This window comes from Lissotriton vulgaris, chromosome 11 (assembly GCF_964263255.1).
Source record: "Lissotriton vulgaris chromosome 11, aLisVul1.2, whole genome shotgun sequence".
Lineage (NCBI taxonomy): Eukaryota > Metazoa > Chordata > Amphibia > Caudata > Salamandridae > Lissotriton > Lissotriton vulgaris.
Window position 1 is genome coordinate 566,810,817 of NC_141699.1, and position 18,272 is coordinate 566,829,088.

Here is an 18,272-nt window from a genome sequence, read left to right on the forward strand (position 1 = left end):
CGATTGCCTCCTCAAGTCTCAATCACGCCATCAACTGAGCCAAGACACTCGTCTTTGTCAAAATGTGTTTTAATCCCTCGGCTTGGCCATCAATGTCGACAAGTCACAGTTTGCACCAGCGCAAACCAGGAATTTCTTGGGAGCAATCTTAGACAGAATGCTTTCAAAGGCGCTCGTTTCACACGAACGACAACAGAAAATCCTCCGTCTGGTGTCTCTCATTCGATCAAGGCAGTCCATTTATGTCCGGACATTAAAGTAATTTCTGGGGATGGCATCATCTTGTATTGCACTGATTCCACATTGCAGACTGCGGACCTGTCCCATTCAAGAGGAACTGGACGTACAGTGGCGTCAGGTCTCCGGATCTTTCAACGACCTGGTGGCCGTTACAGCCCGCATGAGAAAGGGTCTGTGCTGGTGGGCACAGTCGACCAGCCTGGCGACTGGAACATCCTTCCTCGTCAACGCGCCAGATCTCATGCTCACAACGGACGCCTCTCTGGACGGCTGGGGTGCTCATCTTCAAGGCCTCTCCATCAAGGGCAAATGGTCTCCACCCCAACGCTCTTGGCATATCAACAGGCTAGAGTTGATGGCGATCTTTCTGGCACTGAAGTTGTTTCTTCCTGTAGTTCAAGGGGAGTCAGTGCTTATTCAAACGGACAATACCACCAGCATGCACTATGTGAACAAACAGAGAGGGACCAAGTCTCAACGCTTGTTTCGACTGGCTCAGTCGATTTGGGATTGGGCTCTCTGTCATCAGATAACCTTGACGGCGGTGCATCTGTCGGGCGTTTCAAACATCCTGGCAGACTCCCTCAGCAGGTCCACATCGTCGACACACGAATGGGAGCTGCATCAACCAACTCTGGATCTTGTGTTTTACCGATGGGGTCGCCCATCTCTAGACCTCTTTGCGACACCAGAGAATCGGAAATGCCCGTCCTACGCAAGGTGGCATCCCCACCCCGGATCGTGCGGGATTGCCCTTTTGATCGATTGGTGCGATCCATTCGCTTACGCCTTTCCACCGATCCCGTTAGTGCCACGGATGCTGTGGAAGATGCGGAGGCAGCCCTGCCTCATCCTATTGATCGCTCCTCGATGGCCCAGATAGGCGTGGTTCTCGGAGTTGCTCCTTCTTTCCCAGTGCAAGCCCATTCCTCTTCATCCTCGTCCAGACCTCCTGACGATGGACAAGAGCCAGGTTTGCCATCCGGATCCATCCACTCTACAATTGTCGGCATGGAACCTGAGCACCTTGATTTCGCAAACTTAAATATCTCGCAAGACTGCAGAGAGATCCTCGCTCATGCTAGGGCTCCGTCTACCATCAAAACTTACAAACTCAAGTGGAAGAGATTTGTCATTGGTGCATGGCAGCAAATGTCCATCCAATCCATTCTACTCCGGAGCAGCTTCTTCCATTCTTTTTGAGTCTAGCTCAATCTGGACTCTCACATGCTACCTTGAGAGTTTTCCTAGCTGCAATCTCTCGCTTCCAGCAAGATGGCTCTTCCTCCCTCTGCTCGTCCAGAATTATCCGCCAGTTTTTCAAAGGGCTTTTCCGGAAGTTCCCACCTATTCGGCGCCCTCCTCCACCGTGGCATCTCAATGTTGTCTTGTCGCAACTTATGAAATCACCATTTGAGCCCATCCATAGGGCGGACATAAGTTCCTCACCTGGAAGGTTGTTCTTCTTCTTGCTCTGACCTCATCTCGTCGTGTGAGTGACCTCCACGCCTTTACTATCAAACCACCTTATCTTCAATTCAAACCTGAGGGCGTGGTGCTTCACACCAACCCATCTTTCCTACCTAAGGTGCCTACGGACTTCCATCTAAATTAACCTGTGTTTTTGAAAACATTCTTTGCTGAGCCAAAGTCTCTGGCTGAGCAGCGATTGCATTCCTTGGACATCAAGCGATGCCTTAAATTTTACACAGGGTCAGAGCTGATTTGCATAAAGCCATTATCTGACCCAGGGTGGTGTGGAGTGCAAAAACGATGGATTTAGGCCCAGATCCTTGTACTGGGGTGAATGTAAGACATTGATCTACATTCTGTCCATCAAATTGTTTTTTGTAATTTTCTCCCTGAGTGTACTGGGGTAGCTCAGACGTGGGTCCCAGAGCCTCCACACCACTGGAGTCAAGCTAGCCGGGCTGATGAGCGGTGTTACCTCGAAACCGGTCCGGTCCTCGGATGCTTGATTCCGATCTGGGAAAGATATGGCTGTTGTAGTTCGGACTGGACTGTTCCCATGGGGCACAGGGTCAGAGCTGATTTGCATAAAGCCATTATCTGACCCAGGGTGGTGTGGAGTGCAAAAAACGATGGATTTAGGCCCAGATCCTTGTACTGGGGTGAATGTAAGACATTGATCTACATTCTGTCCATCAAATTGTTTTTTGTAATTTAAATTTTACATTAGCAGAACTGCCTCCTTCCGCAGGTCCGACCAACTGTTCATTGCTTATGGAGGACTGCGTAAGGGGCATCCAGTTACCAAACCAACGATTGCCCGTTGTATTTCTTCGACATTGCCTTCTGCCATCAACAGGCTGGCAAGCCTTTGCAGTCTTCGGTGAGGGCTCATTCTACAAGGGCTATGTCTTCATCCACCACCCTGTTTGCTGGTGTGCCACTTCATCAGATCTGCCGTGCAGTGACATGGTCCAGCAGGCACACCTTCACCAAGCATTACTGCTTGGACGCCATCAATGAGGCGGATACTGCAGTGGGACAGGCAGTACTTCGTCATCTTTTCAAATAAGGTGAGCCTCTGTTCCCTCCTCCTTTATATTTTTTCAATGATTGCTATTTAAGCTTCCATGACTGTATTACTACTGTTTTCGAGCTTTTCCATGCTGTGCTTAGCAATCTCATTGGAGGTTACTGCTCTCTACTCTATTAAAGCATGTGAATCTATGAAAGACACCCCTAATACTGGAGAAGAACAATTGTTACTTACCTGTAAACAGGTGGTTCTCCAGTATTGGTGTCTTTCATAGATTCACATGCGACCACCCTCCTCCCCTCAGAGGCTCTCTTCTCCTCATGTACTCTTGGTCACTTTGGTGCTACGAAAATCTGAGGGCTTGATCTTCTAAGGAGAAGGTTCTAGGGGGTGCTGGCGCCTGATTGGCTGTAGTTTGGACTAACACAATGACAGTGATATGTTACAAGTGTTTCTCTCTCTATCATGCATTCCTATGGAGGAATTGTTTTAGAGGTTTCAGTTATGTATTTACTTCTATTTCTTTCTTATGTCATGTTCTCACGTACATATATTTTTTAGCATTTATTGCTATTTTTATGTACCGTAGGACTCCCACTTCGATGACGGGGGAATATTCAAGCATGTGAATCTATGAAAGACACCAATACTGGAGAACTACCTGATTACAGGTAAGTAACAATTGTTCTTACTATACCGAACCCCCAAAACAAGCCTTTTAAACTCTTCCCTTTTACTCTTCCACTCTACATCCCTTCTTATTCATCCCAAGCCTCCTCCTACTGCTATGCCCTAAACAAAAAAGTCTAAATTCTTCTCTCTTCTATCCCTCCACTATCCTTTTCAATCAAAATAACAGACTAACATGTCCTCTTCTCAAATTTTCATATTTCACTATACTAATTCACCACTAATCCTTTATGGGTTCTGGAGTAGCATGCTACTCACTGAAAAAGTTCTTCAACACCTCATCAGAGGTAACAAGCACTATATAAACGCAAACCTCTTTCGCTCTTCTATCCCTCCGCTACCCTTCTCTATCCAAATAACTGAATAAGATATCCACCACTCAAATTACTTTCATATTTCACTATACTAATTCACCACTAATCATTTAGGGGTAACTCTCCCAAGGCCACTCCATCCCACTTTACTCCCCTATATTCTATGACCCACTACTCCACTCCCCCGCTCCACTCTGACATTTTTTGCCTCTCCACTCTTTATCACTCAACTCTACAACACTCTACTCCACTCTATGCCATTCCACTCTCCTACACTACTGCACTCTATGCCACTCCAGTCTAGGTCAATCCACTCCACTCCATGCCATTCTACTCCACAACGCTCAACTTCCCTCTACGTAACACCTTTTATGCCACTCCATTCTGACACTCGACTCAAGTCAAGTCAAGTCAAGTCATAAATTTATATAGCGCACTACATACCCAGAGGGTCTCAAGGCGCTTAGGGAGGGGAGGAGGATTACTTGTCAAATATCCACGTTTTAAGTTGCTTTCTGAATGCTAGGTGGTTCTGGGTAAGGCGAAGGTAGGTGGGGAGTGAATTCCCACTCTACAACCCTACACTCTGACATTCTACTCCCCCATAGCATGCTATACCACTCCAATCTAGGCCACTCCACTTTACTCCACTCCATGCCACTCAACTATAACCTATGGCACCTCACACCACTCCATGACTCTCTATGCCACTTCATAACATTCCACTCTACTCCACTGTATGACACTCCACTCCACACACACTCCTTTACCCCTGTAACTTTTAGCCGTGCAGAACAGCAGCCACGCTGGTGTACAACAAGGCTAAAACAAATTGGCAAAGCAATAGTTTTTGCATAAGCGAGACCTATTGGCTTTGCTAATGCTTATTTACCACTTGGTACAGATAAGAGTGGGTCCACCACCACACACCGTCCCAACCACCAATGTCTTTCCTCCCCTCTGGTATTGATTGTTCTTCAAGCACACCCCATCCTCTTTCCCTTCTCAGCAAAATGGGTGCGTCTTTAACAACACCCTGTAAAGTTGATCACTCACTTTAGTGACGAGAGATTCCCAGGCTCATTGTTCCACTTCCCACTATGCTGCAGGTTTTTTCCAAACCTACTCTTCTAATTGGTATCACCATTTAGTGTTCGGAAACTACTCAATGTCCTCTAACCACTGTCTCTTCATGGACATCCTTTTCTTTGAATCCCTATTGTTCTTAACAAGGAATTCCCAAAAGACTCCACTCCGCATTTCCTACTGTATTCTAGAAATGTAAGCTGCTTTGAAACACCGCTGTCTTTTTGTCACCACTTTTAAACTGTGACATTTCACATGTGCAACATCTATACTAAGCAAAACTGGTTCAAGTTCTTCCAGCGAATTGGTGTCATCTAGTGTTCTGATGTCTGTGCTACAATAGCAGTTTGGTTCTCTTGCTTTTCTACAGTGAAATGAGGATTTTCAGGTGGTTTATCCAATCAGGAGTGTGCTCTATAACAGCATTTCTGTTCTCCTGGGAGTTAACTGACTATTTTTGAATGCCCTGTCTGCGTCACCATGTATTTCATGTTTGCTGTGGCCTTACGTGGAGTTCCTCAGTGTTTGCAGTATGTTTGTCTTCTTGAAATTTAGCAATGTTTCTGACTATTTCTTAAATTTTTCAGTAGTTTTTTAAAAAAAATTATCAAGCCTATTTTGGCACCGCGCATGTGACCCCAGAATAGGGACTAGAGAACATTATCCAGTCGGCATCATTCCAAATGTTTCTTTCATTTAGAATGAAGAGGCCTTGAAAAAGTGTGCTCAGGATTACCTCACGAGAGTGAAACAGGAGGAACAGAGGTACCAAGCTCTGAAAATCCACGCAGAAGAGAAGTTGAACAAGTAAGTCTTCCCCAGCCAGCATGCATTATTGATTCGAGATTCAGAATCCAGTCCACTTTCCAATATTGGGTATACTTTTGGTGGAGTTGATTTAATGAGGAAGTATCTAATACATGAGTCTGCCTCTGGTGGGGATAACTGTTCTTAGCTACTGGTTAAATGCATGCACCTACAAATTCTTTTAAATATGGTACATTTACTGTGTGTAGCTTAGCATTATCCTTTCCTTTATAGGTAGCTTGAAACTTCAAGGGTTAGTTCAGAAATAAATTGAGGCTAAGTATAAAACATTGGGCACAATTAATGTGATAGGGATACATGTGACATAGTGGGTAGCAGTAATGGAAATAATTTGTGTTCGAGGCATATGAGCTGCAGATCCTACACTTTGCATTAGATCGCCACCTGGTGTTGGGCTCGGATGATCAATGTGAACAACAAGGACCCCCTGTTCAAATACTGGATTTGTAATGCAGGGAAATGAACAATGTGTAAAGAAATTAACGCATTTGGTAATACAACTAGGGAACAGACCAAAATGTAAAGCACAAAAATCAATTAAGAATTTGACAAATTCAATTTATTAATAAAATTACATTCTCAAGTGTTTAAAAAACATGATCACTACAATGTTATTAAAAAATACACAAAATTACGTATGAAGGAAATATTCGTGACACAATTATACAAGAAAATACATAAAAATTAGGTGGCAAACAATACAAATTATCGACGCGCGTTTCGGCGTTATCAGAACGCCTTCATCAGGAGCCACATTCGATCTGTAAAACATGTTTTAAAAAGAGTTAGACACAACTCTGGATCGGAAAAATCATAACCAACAAACAATTGTATAAAAACATCTCATTGTGCTTACATAGTAAGGATATCCCTACAAGAAGCAGTTACCAAATGTAGCTGCAACTGATACAAACTAGTCGATGTATATTTGAGCAGTAATTGGACCCCACAGTTTATAATAAAAGAGGGGGGAGGGGGGGGGAGGGGGGGGAAGGGAGGAGGTTCAAAGTCTAAATGGTATCAGACTTATCTGTTTTTCATCCACTAGCAGGTGTCAAGTGTATGCACTATACCATTGTTGAGGTAGTTACATCCGTTAGATGATAATAATCTAGATATACATTCTTCTCTGTATTCCTACCTGGAGGACACAAGATGGGTGTTCTCTATTGATTCTGGATAAAATCCAACATCTGTTTTCTTAACGGTACTCTGAGTCACCTGGTTAAAAGATGTTTTTGGTCTGAAAAAGATATATTAATTAACCATATGTACCCCTATGATCAAAGCGTTGTTTTGGAGGGGGAAATTAAAATCAATTTATTGCACTTCTAGATACAAGCATATTTTTATAATGACAGAGCTTATTATGTAAAGGATCATTTGACAGGTAACTATTCTACTCAGTCTCTCATTTTGAAGACACGGACCGAACTTTATCGTTTTCGGTAAGCAATCCACTTAGATATGCCTCGCCGCCTCTTACTACTCAGCTTGAAGTGCTGGCGCTGTAATTTTGAATAACTGAGTTCGGTTCCATAATTATCTTAGGAAGAGACACGTGTAACTTAACGGCTGTGAGACGCCGCTATAATTCTTAAGAGACGGGTACTTCCCTGGCGACATTTGAAGACACGGACCGAATTTTATCTTTTTCGGTAAGCAACCTGCTCGGATATGCCTTGCCACCTTGCGATTGCTTTAACTTGAAGTGCTAGCACCGTAAGTTTGAATAATTTAGTCCGGTTCTATATTTATCTTAGGGGGAAAAGAACACGTGTAAATCAACAATTGTGACACGCCGCAACAGATATAAAGAGACTTATATTTTCCTGGCGCTTTACAGGCTGAGATTGCAACTTGTATCCCTTTTATCCTGGGTAAGCTAGTAAATGTGCAGCACACAATGCAGCCGTTAGACTAGTTTCAGAAGTATTTTATAATACAATAACTGTTCACACTTTACAAACCCTTTTAGGAACCGTCATATAGATACCAACGGCTGCGAGATGCCACTACAATATCACAGTTTGTGACTTATTTGGCTCTTGACAGGTTGAAGCCACGGCTCGCCCTTCCAGTGTTTTTGGTAAGCAATACTTGATGTTGCTTGTATGTTATCTACCATTCATGACTTGCATGATAGTAATGGTCTATGCCCTTTATTTTTAGCATGTTGTAATCATATCGGCATTATAACACAATTTCGGGCTGAGATCGCGTCGACACCGACACCTTTTTATATATATGGTAAGCATGGGCCATCCCAGGTACTTGAGTGTTATATGTGGCTATTCACCTAACGAAGGAGAGATTTTCGATACCTCCCTCTTCTCTGACAAACATAAAATAGGGGTATTCACTATCTTTGTAAATTCTTAGAAGAAACCATGCAAAATGAGAGACTGAGTAGAATAGTTACCTGTCAAATGATCCTTTACATAATAAGCTCTGTCATTATAAAAATATGCTTGTATCTAGAAGTGCAATAAATTGATTTTAATTTCCCCCTCCAAAACAACGCTTTGATCATAGGGGTACATATGGTTAATTAATATATCTTTTTCAGACCAAAAACATCTTTTAACCAGGTGACTCAGAGTACCGTTAAGAAAACAGATGTTGGATTTTATCCAGAATCAATAGAGAACACCCATCTTGTGTCCTCCAGGTAGGAATACAGAGAAGAATGTATATCTAGATTATTATCATCTAACGGATGTAACTACCTCAACAATGGTATAGTGCATACACTTGACACCTGCTAGTGGATGAAAAACAGATAAGTCTGATACCATTTAGACTTTGAACCTCCTCCCTTCCCCCCCCTCCCCCCCCCTCCCCCCTCTTTTATTATAAACTGTGGGGTCCAATTACTGCTCAAATATACATCGACTAGTTTGTATCAGTTGCAGCTACATTTGGTAACTGCTTCTTGTAGGGATATCCTTACTATGTAAGCACAATGAGATGTTTTTATACAATTGTTTGTTGGTTATGATTTTTCCGATCCAGAGTTGTGTCTAACTCTTTTTAAAACATGTTTTACAGATCGAATGTGGCTCCTGATGAAGGCGTTCTGATAACGCCGAAACGCGCGTCGATAATTTGTATTGTTTGCCACCTAATTTTTATGTATTTTCTTGTATAATTGTGTCACGAATATTTCCTTCATACGTAATTTTGTGTATTTTTTAATAACATTGTAGTGATCATGTTTTTTAAACACTTGAGAATGTAATTTTATTAATAAATTGAATTTGTCAAATTCTTAATTGATTTTTGTGCTTTACATTTTGGTCTGTTCCCTAGTTGTATTACCAAATGCGTTAATTTCTTTACACATTGTTGGGCTCGGATGATTGCATGTTGTCGTCGTCTTGGAAGAAGTCTTTGTAGTCACGAGATAGGTGAATCCTCCCTTGGACGATAGTGCGCATGGGCATCGGCTCCATCCTTAGATTGTTTTTTCAGCCACTGGGTTCGAATGCAACTTTTCCGCTCCGGTTCGAAATCTACTTTCCAAAGGCTTTGACGCGCAACACTTTATAAAACAACTTTCGACATCAATATCCATTGACTTGACTTCATCAGTTCGATTCCGGCCGTCGACGCGGGCCGATGGGCCTACCCACGTGGTGAGGCCTACAACTCATGGAAAGGACGCCATTCAAAAAATGCCCTGTGTGTGGAGCAAAATTTCCACGCAGCGACCATCACGAGGTGTGTAACCTGTGCTTATCACCTGAACACGACGAGTCGAGCTGCACAGCTTGTGCGTCCTTTCGATCCAAGAAGACCATTCGAGAACGGAGGGCCTGTCGACGTGCAGAGATCAGCTCCGGAACCGGTGGATATCTTCGACGAAGGTCCATGTGTCCCCAAGGAAGATTCCGATGATCTCCAAAGCGTATCTGAGGAAGACAACTCGGATGACTCCATACCATCAGGTCAATGTGTGAGTACGACTGCCCCTCCCCCAGCCCCAACACCTAAACCAAAGGCTAAGGTCAAAACTCCACCTTTGGGGCCCAATCGAGACCGAAACATTGCTTCGAAAGCCCCGTCATCGAGCCCGGCTCCGAAGAAAATACTAAAGCCTTCTGGTAGCTCCATACAGAGGAAACTGCATGTGCTGATACTACCAGCTCCCTCGGCACCGAAACCGAAAGAAGTCCCCGTTCCGAAGAACACTCAGAAACCGTCGACTCCTAAAGACAAGACGGCTCCGAAACCAATGAAGCCTGTTTCCGGCGCTTCCAAGCCGACCAAAACAGCTTCCAGCCCAAAATCTTCGGTGCCGAAACCTACAAAGCCGGCTTCCGATGCCTCCAAGCCCTCGAACCAGGCCTCGATTCCGAAAACATTACCTTTGGTGCCGAAAACTACGCCAAAGTACTATACAACAACTCCTAAGGCTAAAGACCATTAGAAACCAGGCCCGGAGGCGAGTAAATCGGCACCGAAAGAGATTCCTCAAGAAGAAGAGCTTTTTCGACCTGATCCTTTGCAAAAAAAAGGATATACATAGATCCTAAAACAGGACGTTTCCACTATACCACATAGAAAGAGGAAGCTCGATACAGCACCTTCAACTCCAGTGCCTGTCAAGAAGAAGGACTCTGCTACATCACCTATGCACCCTTCTTCTCCTGTACCTCCTCTTTCACCTCCTATTCCTTTTAACATTTCACCTCAAAGTTCACCTGCTCATTCACCACAAAATTCTCCACCTCATTCTTCACCTCCACAAACACCTCCTCAGAATGATGATGAGTATAACATAGGGGATGGGGGAGACCCAGATGAGCCCTTTCCATACCTTAGTGATGCACCAGACTGACAATATCCAAACCCACAAGATGTACCGGATATCCCTGACCCACATACATATCCATCCAAACCATCTCCTCCTGACGATAATATTAGGTTTGGACATCTACTCAATAGGGCTGTCATCTATCATAATGTAACAATGCACTCCGATGAGGCAGAAGAAGATTTTTTGTTCAACACATTTGAACAATCACAAAAGTCTGTTCAGATATTACCCATGATTAAAGGGGTCATTAAGCATACCCCAGAAGTGTTTATAGATCCTGTACGAGCTAGGATCATAAACCCAAGCATAGAAAAAAAGTACAGGTCCGCTCCTGGGGATCCTGCTTACATTAAAGGACAGCTACCCTTAGATTTCCTAGTCGTTTCAAACGCTAGAAAAAGAGCAAATTCACAGACATCAGTTGAGGCACCATCTCCTGATAAGGAATCAAAAATAATAGATGCTTCTGTCAAGAGGATAGCTGCACAAGCTAGCAATACATTCCGTATAGCTAGCACACAAGCCCTCCACGCAAGATACGACAGGGCTCATTATGACCAGTTAGAAACCCTTTTACAACATCTACCTGACCAATATAAGCACAGGCAAATGACCATATACAAGAGGGTAAGCTAATTTCAAATACCTCAATCAAGTGCGTTATTGATGTAGCAGAGACTGCATCTAGAGCAATAAACACTAGTGTCCTCCTTAGGAGACATGCGTGGCTACGCATTTCAGGGTTTAAGCAAGAGGTGCAAACAACCATCTTAAATCAACCATTCAACCAACAACAATTGTTTGGTCCAGTGGTAGACGTAGCACTTGAGAAAATGAAAAAAGACACTGATACTGCAACATCTATGGGAGTTCTGCAGTGTACTCAAGCAAGAGGCTCTTTTCGTCGCTCCTTTTACAGAGGAGGCTCCAAACAAACTGGAGCAGACAAATCTACAATCTTTAAAAACAATACGCAAACAACCTCCAATAGAGGATATTTTAGAAGAGGCTACAGAGGTAATAACAATAAGGGAAGAGGTTGAGGTAATAACAATCGATCCTTTTCCAGCACTAAACAGTGACTTCCTTCAGCTCCCCCAGCAGCATCCCACTCCTGTAGAGGGGAGATTAACACAGTGCCTACCTGTCTGGAATTCCATCACAACAGACAAGTGGGTAAGACAGATTATCCAGTACGGTTACTGCCTAGAGCTTACGGCTACCCCTCCAAATATACCATCCAGACAGCGACCAATGTCCATAGAACATCTAACACTGCTCCAACAAGAGGTTCTACCATTGCTGCAAAAAGATGCAATAGAGTTAGTTCCATTGCAACATCAAGGAACAGGAGTCTACTCACTCTACTTCCTATTACCCAAAGAGGATGGGACACTAAGGCTAATTCTAGATTTAACCCTTTCCATGCTCATGACGAGCTCAGCTCGTCATGAGGCACAGTGGAGCTGTGCTTATGACGAGCTGAGCTCGTCATGAACAATAGTATTCAAAGAAGGTCAGCACAGGAGGGGAAAAGTCACAGCAGCCAAGGTGTTAAGGTCTCTCAATCTGTATATACACTCAGATCATTTTCACATGATCACTTTACAACAAGTGCTCCCATTGTTGCAACAAGGCGATTTCCTCACTACACTAGACCTCAAAGACGCCTACTTTCACATTCCCATACATTCTTCTCATAGGAAGTATCTCAGATTTGTACTAGAAGGACAACACTATCAGTTCAAAGTCCTTCCATTCGGGGTCACAACTGCACCACAAGTGTTCACAAAGTGCCTAGCAGTAGTAGCAGCACATCTCAGAAGACAACATATCCATGTCTTCCCATACTTAGACGATTGGCTCATAAAAGCCAAGTCATTCAACTAGTGTGTTCAACACACATCTCAAACAATTCAGACACTGCACAACTTGGGGTTTACAATAAACCACGCCAAGTCACATCTAAAGCCCTCATGTACATCAATACCTAGAGGCTACCATAAACACCAATAGAGCTCTAGCTTATCCCAGTCCAGCCAGGATACAGAGCATTCAAGCCTTAGTCACAAGGTATCAAAACCAACACTCTCTCCCAGCCAGAGTGTTCATGCAATTAATAGGCATCATGGCATCTTGCATTTTTATTGTACTATATGCAAGACTGCACATGTGCCCATTGCAGGAATGTCTAGCACATCAATGGAATCAGGCACAAGGACAACTGACAGACCTGGTGTTGGTAGGCAGCCACACACATCGCTCTCTGCAGTGGTGGAACACCAAAAACTTGTCCAGAGGGCGGCCGTTCCTCGAGCCTGTTCCACAGATAGTACTGACAACAGACGCATCCCTGACAGGATGGGGAGCACATCTGCTCCACCACACAACTCAGGGAAGATGGACCGCTCAACAAAAGGTGCTTCACATCAATCACCTAGAGTTGCTGGCGATTTTCCTAGAGTAAAGTCCTTCCAAGTGCACATAAGGAACAAAGCTGTCTTAATCCGGACAGACAACATGACAGCCATGTACTACATACAAAAACAAGGAGGCACACATTCCCTGCAGCTGTCACAGCTTGCACAAAACATTTGGAGATGGGCCATTCCACAAAAGATATATCTGCTTGCAGAACACCTTCCAGGAGTTCATAGATAGCAGATCTGTTAAGCCAACAGACCCAACAGATTCATGAATGGGAACTACATCTGCAAGTTCTTCAACCATTCTTTCACAAGTGGGGTCATCCAGACATAGACCTGTTTGCCACACACGAAAACGCAAAATGCCCAACCTTCGCCGCCAGGTTTCCACACCCACTGTCCAAGGGCAATGCAATATGGATGAACTGGTCAGGCAGATTTGCGTGCACTTTTCTGCCAATCCCTCTAATACCACTAGTAGTACGCAAGCTCAGACAACAGTCGCTCAAACTGATCCTGGTAGCTTCCACATGGGCATGCCAACCGTGGTTCACCACACTGCTGGAACTCTCTCTAGTTCCACACCAAAGACTGTCTCTGACACAATCCATGCTAACGCAGAACCGTGGAGACATCAGGCATCCAGATCCAGGTCAACTGAATCTGGCGATCTGGCTCCTGAAGTCTTAGAGTTTGGTTACCGTAACCTGCCACCGCACTGTATGAATATCATTAAAGAAGCCAGAAGACCTACTACTAGAGCTTGCTATGCTGCTAAATGGAAGAGATTTGCCATTTACCGCACTAATAATCAAATTGATCCTTTAAATGCTTCCATCCAAAATATTAACTGTTACCTTCTCCATTTACAAAGATGTAATCTAGCATATTCATCTATACGTTTACATCTTGCAGTCATTGCGGCATGTTTAAATAACGACATATGTTGTCTGTTTTGTAGAGTACCGGCAATAAAAGCTTTTATGGAAGGATTAAAAAGAAACATTCCTCCTAGGTTACCACCCTCTCCAGTGTGGAACCTAAACATTGTTCTTACCAGGCTCATGGGGTCCCCCTTTTGAACCTTTACATAAGTGTGAACTGCAATTTCTCACATGGAAAACAGCTTTCCTTATTGCTATTACCTCTCTTAGGAGAGTTAGTGAGATTCAAGCTTTCACTATACAAGAACCATTTTTACAATTACACCGTAACAAGGTGGTTCTAAGGACTAATCCTAAATTCCTTCCTAAAGTAATTACTCACTTTTCATCTAAACCAATCAGTACAATTACCAGTGTTTTTTCAAAACCCAGACTCTGTAGCAGAGAGAGCTCTACGCACACTAGATGTAAAAAGAGCTCTTCTCAATTACATCGATAGGACCAAATCCTTTTGCAAAACAAAGCAACTATTTGTAGCTTTCTCTCCACCACATTAAGGCAACCCCATTTCTAAATCAGGAATTGCAAGGTGGATTGTTAAATGTATACAAATATACTATCACAAGGCAAAACGTACATTAACAGTTCCTCTTGGAACGCTCTCCACACGCAAACTAGGAGCATCCATGGCTTTCTTAGGAAACATTCCCCTAGTATTGTATAGTATTTTAGGACCCTACTGTAATTTTCCCGATTCATGCCCTTAAATAGGTATAAATCACCATATCCTTATATAGGCATAGAAATCATAACCATATTTAGACATAGCTCATGCAGTCCAAATACGGCATGGCTAGTTCCACTAGTTTCCAAAAATCCACAACAATTTCTTGGAAAACTCGGCTTCGGCAGCTAGGGACTTCCCCTTGCTTTTATACTGACTTGTCCAAGAACTCATGGAGTCTTCAAAGAACTGAGACTCTTTGATGACGTCATTATGTCCACCTTTACGTCAATCTCGGCACCTTCAAGGTATAAATATGCCCACACTTGCCATAACAAACACACAGTGGTTTGGAGCAGTTCAACTATCTACTTGCCCGACGTATCCTGCTACAGCAAGTGCCAAAGGAAGCCGACCCTCCAGCAGATGCACTGAGAGAGACACTGTCTTTTCTCTTGCCGAGAAATCCAGCTCCAGTGTTTCCAAGCTACCCTTGCGGGTTGTTTGGCAATCGTGTCCTGAGCCTGACCTCTTCATTCTAAACCAAGGTACAGAGCATATTGGACCCTTAGAGAAATCTTGGATAGATTATTGGCAAAGAATACTACATTTATGCTACACCTCTCTCCTTCCCTCGTACTAGGCTTAGGTTAGGTACATTGGGGTAGGCGTATTTTAGACGCACCAGTTGAGTACTTTTTAGCCTCTGTTATTTATGTATGTATTTATCTATGGTCTAGGAACCATACAACGCTCTTACAGTATTATTTTATCCTACTCATTTTAGTGTACGCATTATACTTTGCAACCAGTATTACGATTGTAGCAGTTCATTTCTTCAGCCTGAGAAAGAAGACTGTTCAATAAATACCTTTTAATGAAAACGCCCGTCTATCTAATTCTCTGCAAACTCTGGTGAAACAAAGCATGCACGAATGACTGAGTAAAATATCTATCTATGGTTTCCACAACTTTAAAGATCAGTTTTATCTTGGGGAAACAAAGTTGTCACGTTTATGCGGTTGTCAGAAACTAAATCCCTTCTTGTGAACTCGAGAAAGTTTCTAGTGACCTCTGAGCTAGCTGGCACTCACAATTAAGTCTAATATATTCGATAGAGACCTAGTCAACCTAAGTCCTCCGTCACATCTATAGGATATATTATTCCAATGCGCAGAGCCTATTGGGAATATAGGAACTACTCTAGAAGACATCTGCAAAGCAGCAACATGGTCTACAATACACACCTTCACTAAACACTATTGTGTTGATGTGCAAGCTATTCAGCAAGCTGCAGTAGGCCAAGCTGTCCTCAAAACTCTCTTTCAAACTACTGCAACAGATACAGGTGACTACCGCTAGGGGAGATATTGCTGCACAATCAATGCAAAGTGTAGGATCTGCAGCTCATATGCCTCAAACGGAAAATGCTACTTAACAGTATGCATCTGTTCTTGGCATGTAGAACTGCAGATTCCTACACGCCCTCCGGCCTCCCCAGGACCTGTATCTGTTCCAGTTTTATCTTAATTAGATATACATGCATGGACATCCCTTCTTTATTTCTACTAACTCCATCATTTCCCATCATGGCGAAAAACAATCTAATGATGGAGCCGATGCCCATGCACACTATCGTCCAAGAGAGGAGTCACCTATCTCGTGACTACAAAGACTTCTTCCAAGACGACAACAACATGCAATCATCCGAGCCCAACACCAGGTGGCGATCTAATTCAAAGTGTAGGAATCTGCAGATCTACATGCCAAGAACAGATGCATACTGGTAAGTAGCGTTTTCCTTTTATTTAGTGACTCACAGAACTTTTTTACATATTCTAAGCACTGTGAGTAGGAGGAGCTACTTTTATTCAAAATAATTGTACTGAATTTACTAGCCATGGGATGTTGAGCCAGCAGTGCTGGGATTTAACCTTGCGACCTGCAGATGTCAGCATGAGAGTATAGCTCACAGAGCCACATTAGAATACTTGGAGGTCTTTTCAGCAGGTTCGACCTCGGTTGCGTATCATTTAGGGTTTAGCTTTTTAAGCTAAATGGCTTTAAAACATTTCTAAACACAAAGAGCGATAATGTGCATGCTTGCTAGTGATTTAATTTTCTTTTGAGTTCAGAAAGTGGGTAGGTCCAAAAAATGAAAACAATAAGCTATTTTTTTAAATACCAACTTATTATCTCAAACATTTATTTTAGTTTATTTGCCAATTCAAATTTCATATCGTTAATCCACAGCTTAATTTACTGTAATTGATTTAAATTAAAATCTTAGATACATGTTTTTACATCGTTGTAGTAAAATGTATTCTTCCACTCCACAGTTGCTAAATTGACACAACTTTCCTGTAGTGTGTAACAAACTTTTACAGGACTTCCATGAACATCAATATGAAACTTACTCTTCTTTTCAAAAGAGAGTTATTGTGTTACAAAAATCTGCTGTGAGTATATTAATGAAGGAATGGACAGATGTAGGATGGATCAGAAATTATATTTGAGCTCTTATTCAGACTGAAAAGCAGGTGTGTAAAGATGTCCACGTTTAAAAAAAACCTACTTAGAATAACTAGAAAGGAAGATACCAAATTCAGCAAGCAAGAGTATTGACTGGAGCATTCCTTAGCACTTGTACACCTGTTGGTACTACTGACATCTCTCTTAAAATAGCAATTTTACAAATTATATATTTAAAGAGACACCTGAGAGAACTGCAGAATATAACAGAAATTGTTCAATATAATGTTCCAGATTGTAAACGATAGGAAGTCTCTTATATGTTTTGCGTTTCTTACTTATTTGGTAGGTTTGGAGAATTCTCAAATATAATTGGGAGGGCTCTTATCCTGCTAGCCTGCTAAATATTTTGTGAGTTCCAGAAAAATGATGAAAGCAGATCCAGCATATAATGTATTGCATGCTAGGTTTATAATTGATATTATGATTAAACGATTGAAAGCTAGTGCCCTACTCCAGAAAGAGAATAGTATTCGAAATGAAGGAATAATAAGCTGCATAAGAAAAATAGATATCATGGATAAGGATAAATGTAGAATGCCTAGTAATTTCTGGATTGGCACAGAAATGTATGACATTAGAGGCATATAAAAGTAGATTTGAGGGTGGATAGTTAGGGGATTGTGGTGAGTATTTATTTGTCTTTAAGTCATTTTTTATGCTTCTTTTATATGCATCACCTAGAACATTGCTCAAAGTTGTAAAAGCTGTTATCTTGTGCAAGAAAAATTTTAAATTAGGAAATAAAAAACACAACCAGTCAACTATATTTATTCATATCAAAGTTGGATTTCTCCATGTTTTAGTGTCTTGTAAATAAAGAAAGCTGGAACTCTTTTGGTCACACTGCAAACCAAAGGCCTGTGATGTAAGCACTTTAGGGATGAGTTGAAAGGAGCCTTAGAATGTTGAGTTCCGACTTACACACAGCGGAATAAAGATGTGTAAAATTACTCTCCATGTGTGGCGTAGTAATTGGCGAGTACCTGGCTGGTAGAATGCCACAAATGGCAACGAGATAGGGGATATGAAGCCCGTACAAGGAAAGTGCTCTTCCAGAGAGTTTGCCCTGGTCCAGCAAACTGCTCATGCGTGCCATGTGTGCCGTAGTCAAAGTGCAGAAAAACTCAGCTTGTGTAAAAATGCTTGCAGATAAAAAAAGCAACATTGAAAGTCTACATGTCGGTGGCCAGGAACTGAATGAAATGTCCGCCCATAAA

General features: G+C 42.5%; 1 protein-coding gene across 5 annotated transcripts in view; it reads left to right on the top strand.

Annotated features, from left to right (window-relative positions):
• Positions 1–18,272, top strand: part of TACC1 (transforming acidic coiled-coil containing protein 1) — a 622,141-nt gene that overhangs the window by 582,038 nt on the left and 21,831 nt on the right. For all 5 annotated transcript variants that reach the window (XM_086943657.1, XM_086943659.1, XM_086943655.1 and 2 more), the window contains one exon: positions 5,537–5,643. In XM_086943657.1, coding sequence (XP_086799783.1) covers positions 5,537–5,643 — 107 coding nt within the window. The remainder of the gene's footprint in view (positions 1–5,536; positions 5,644–18,272) is intronic.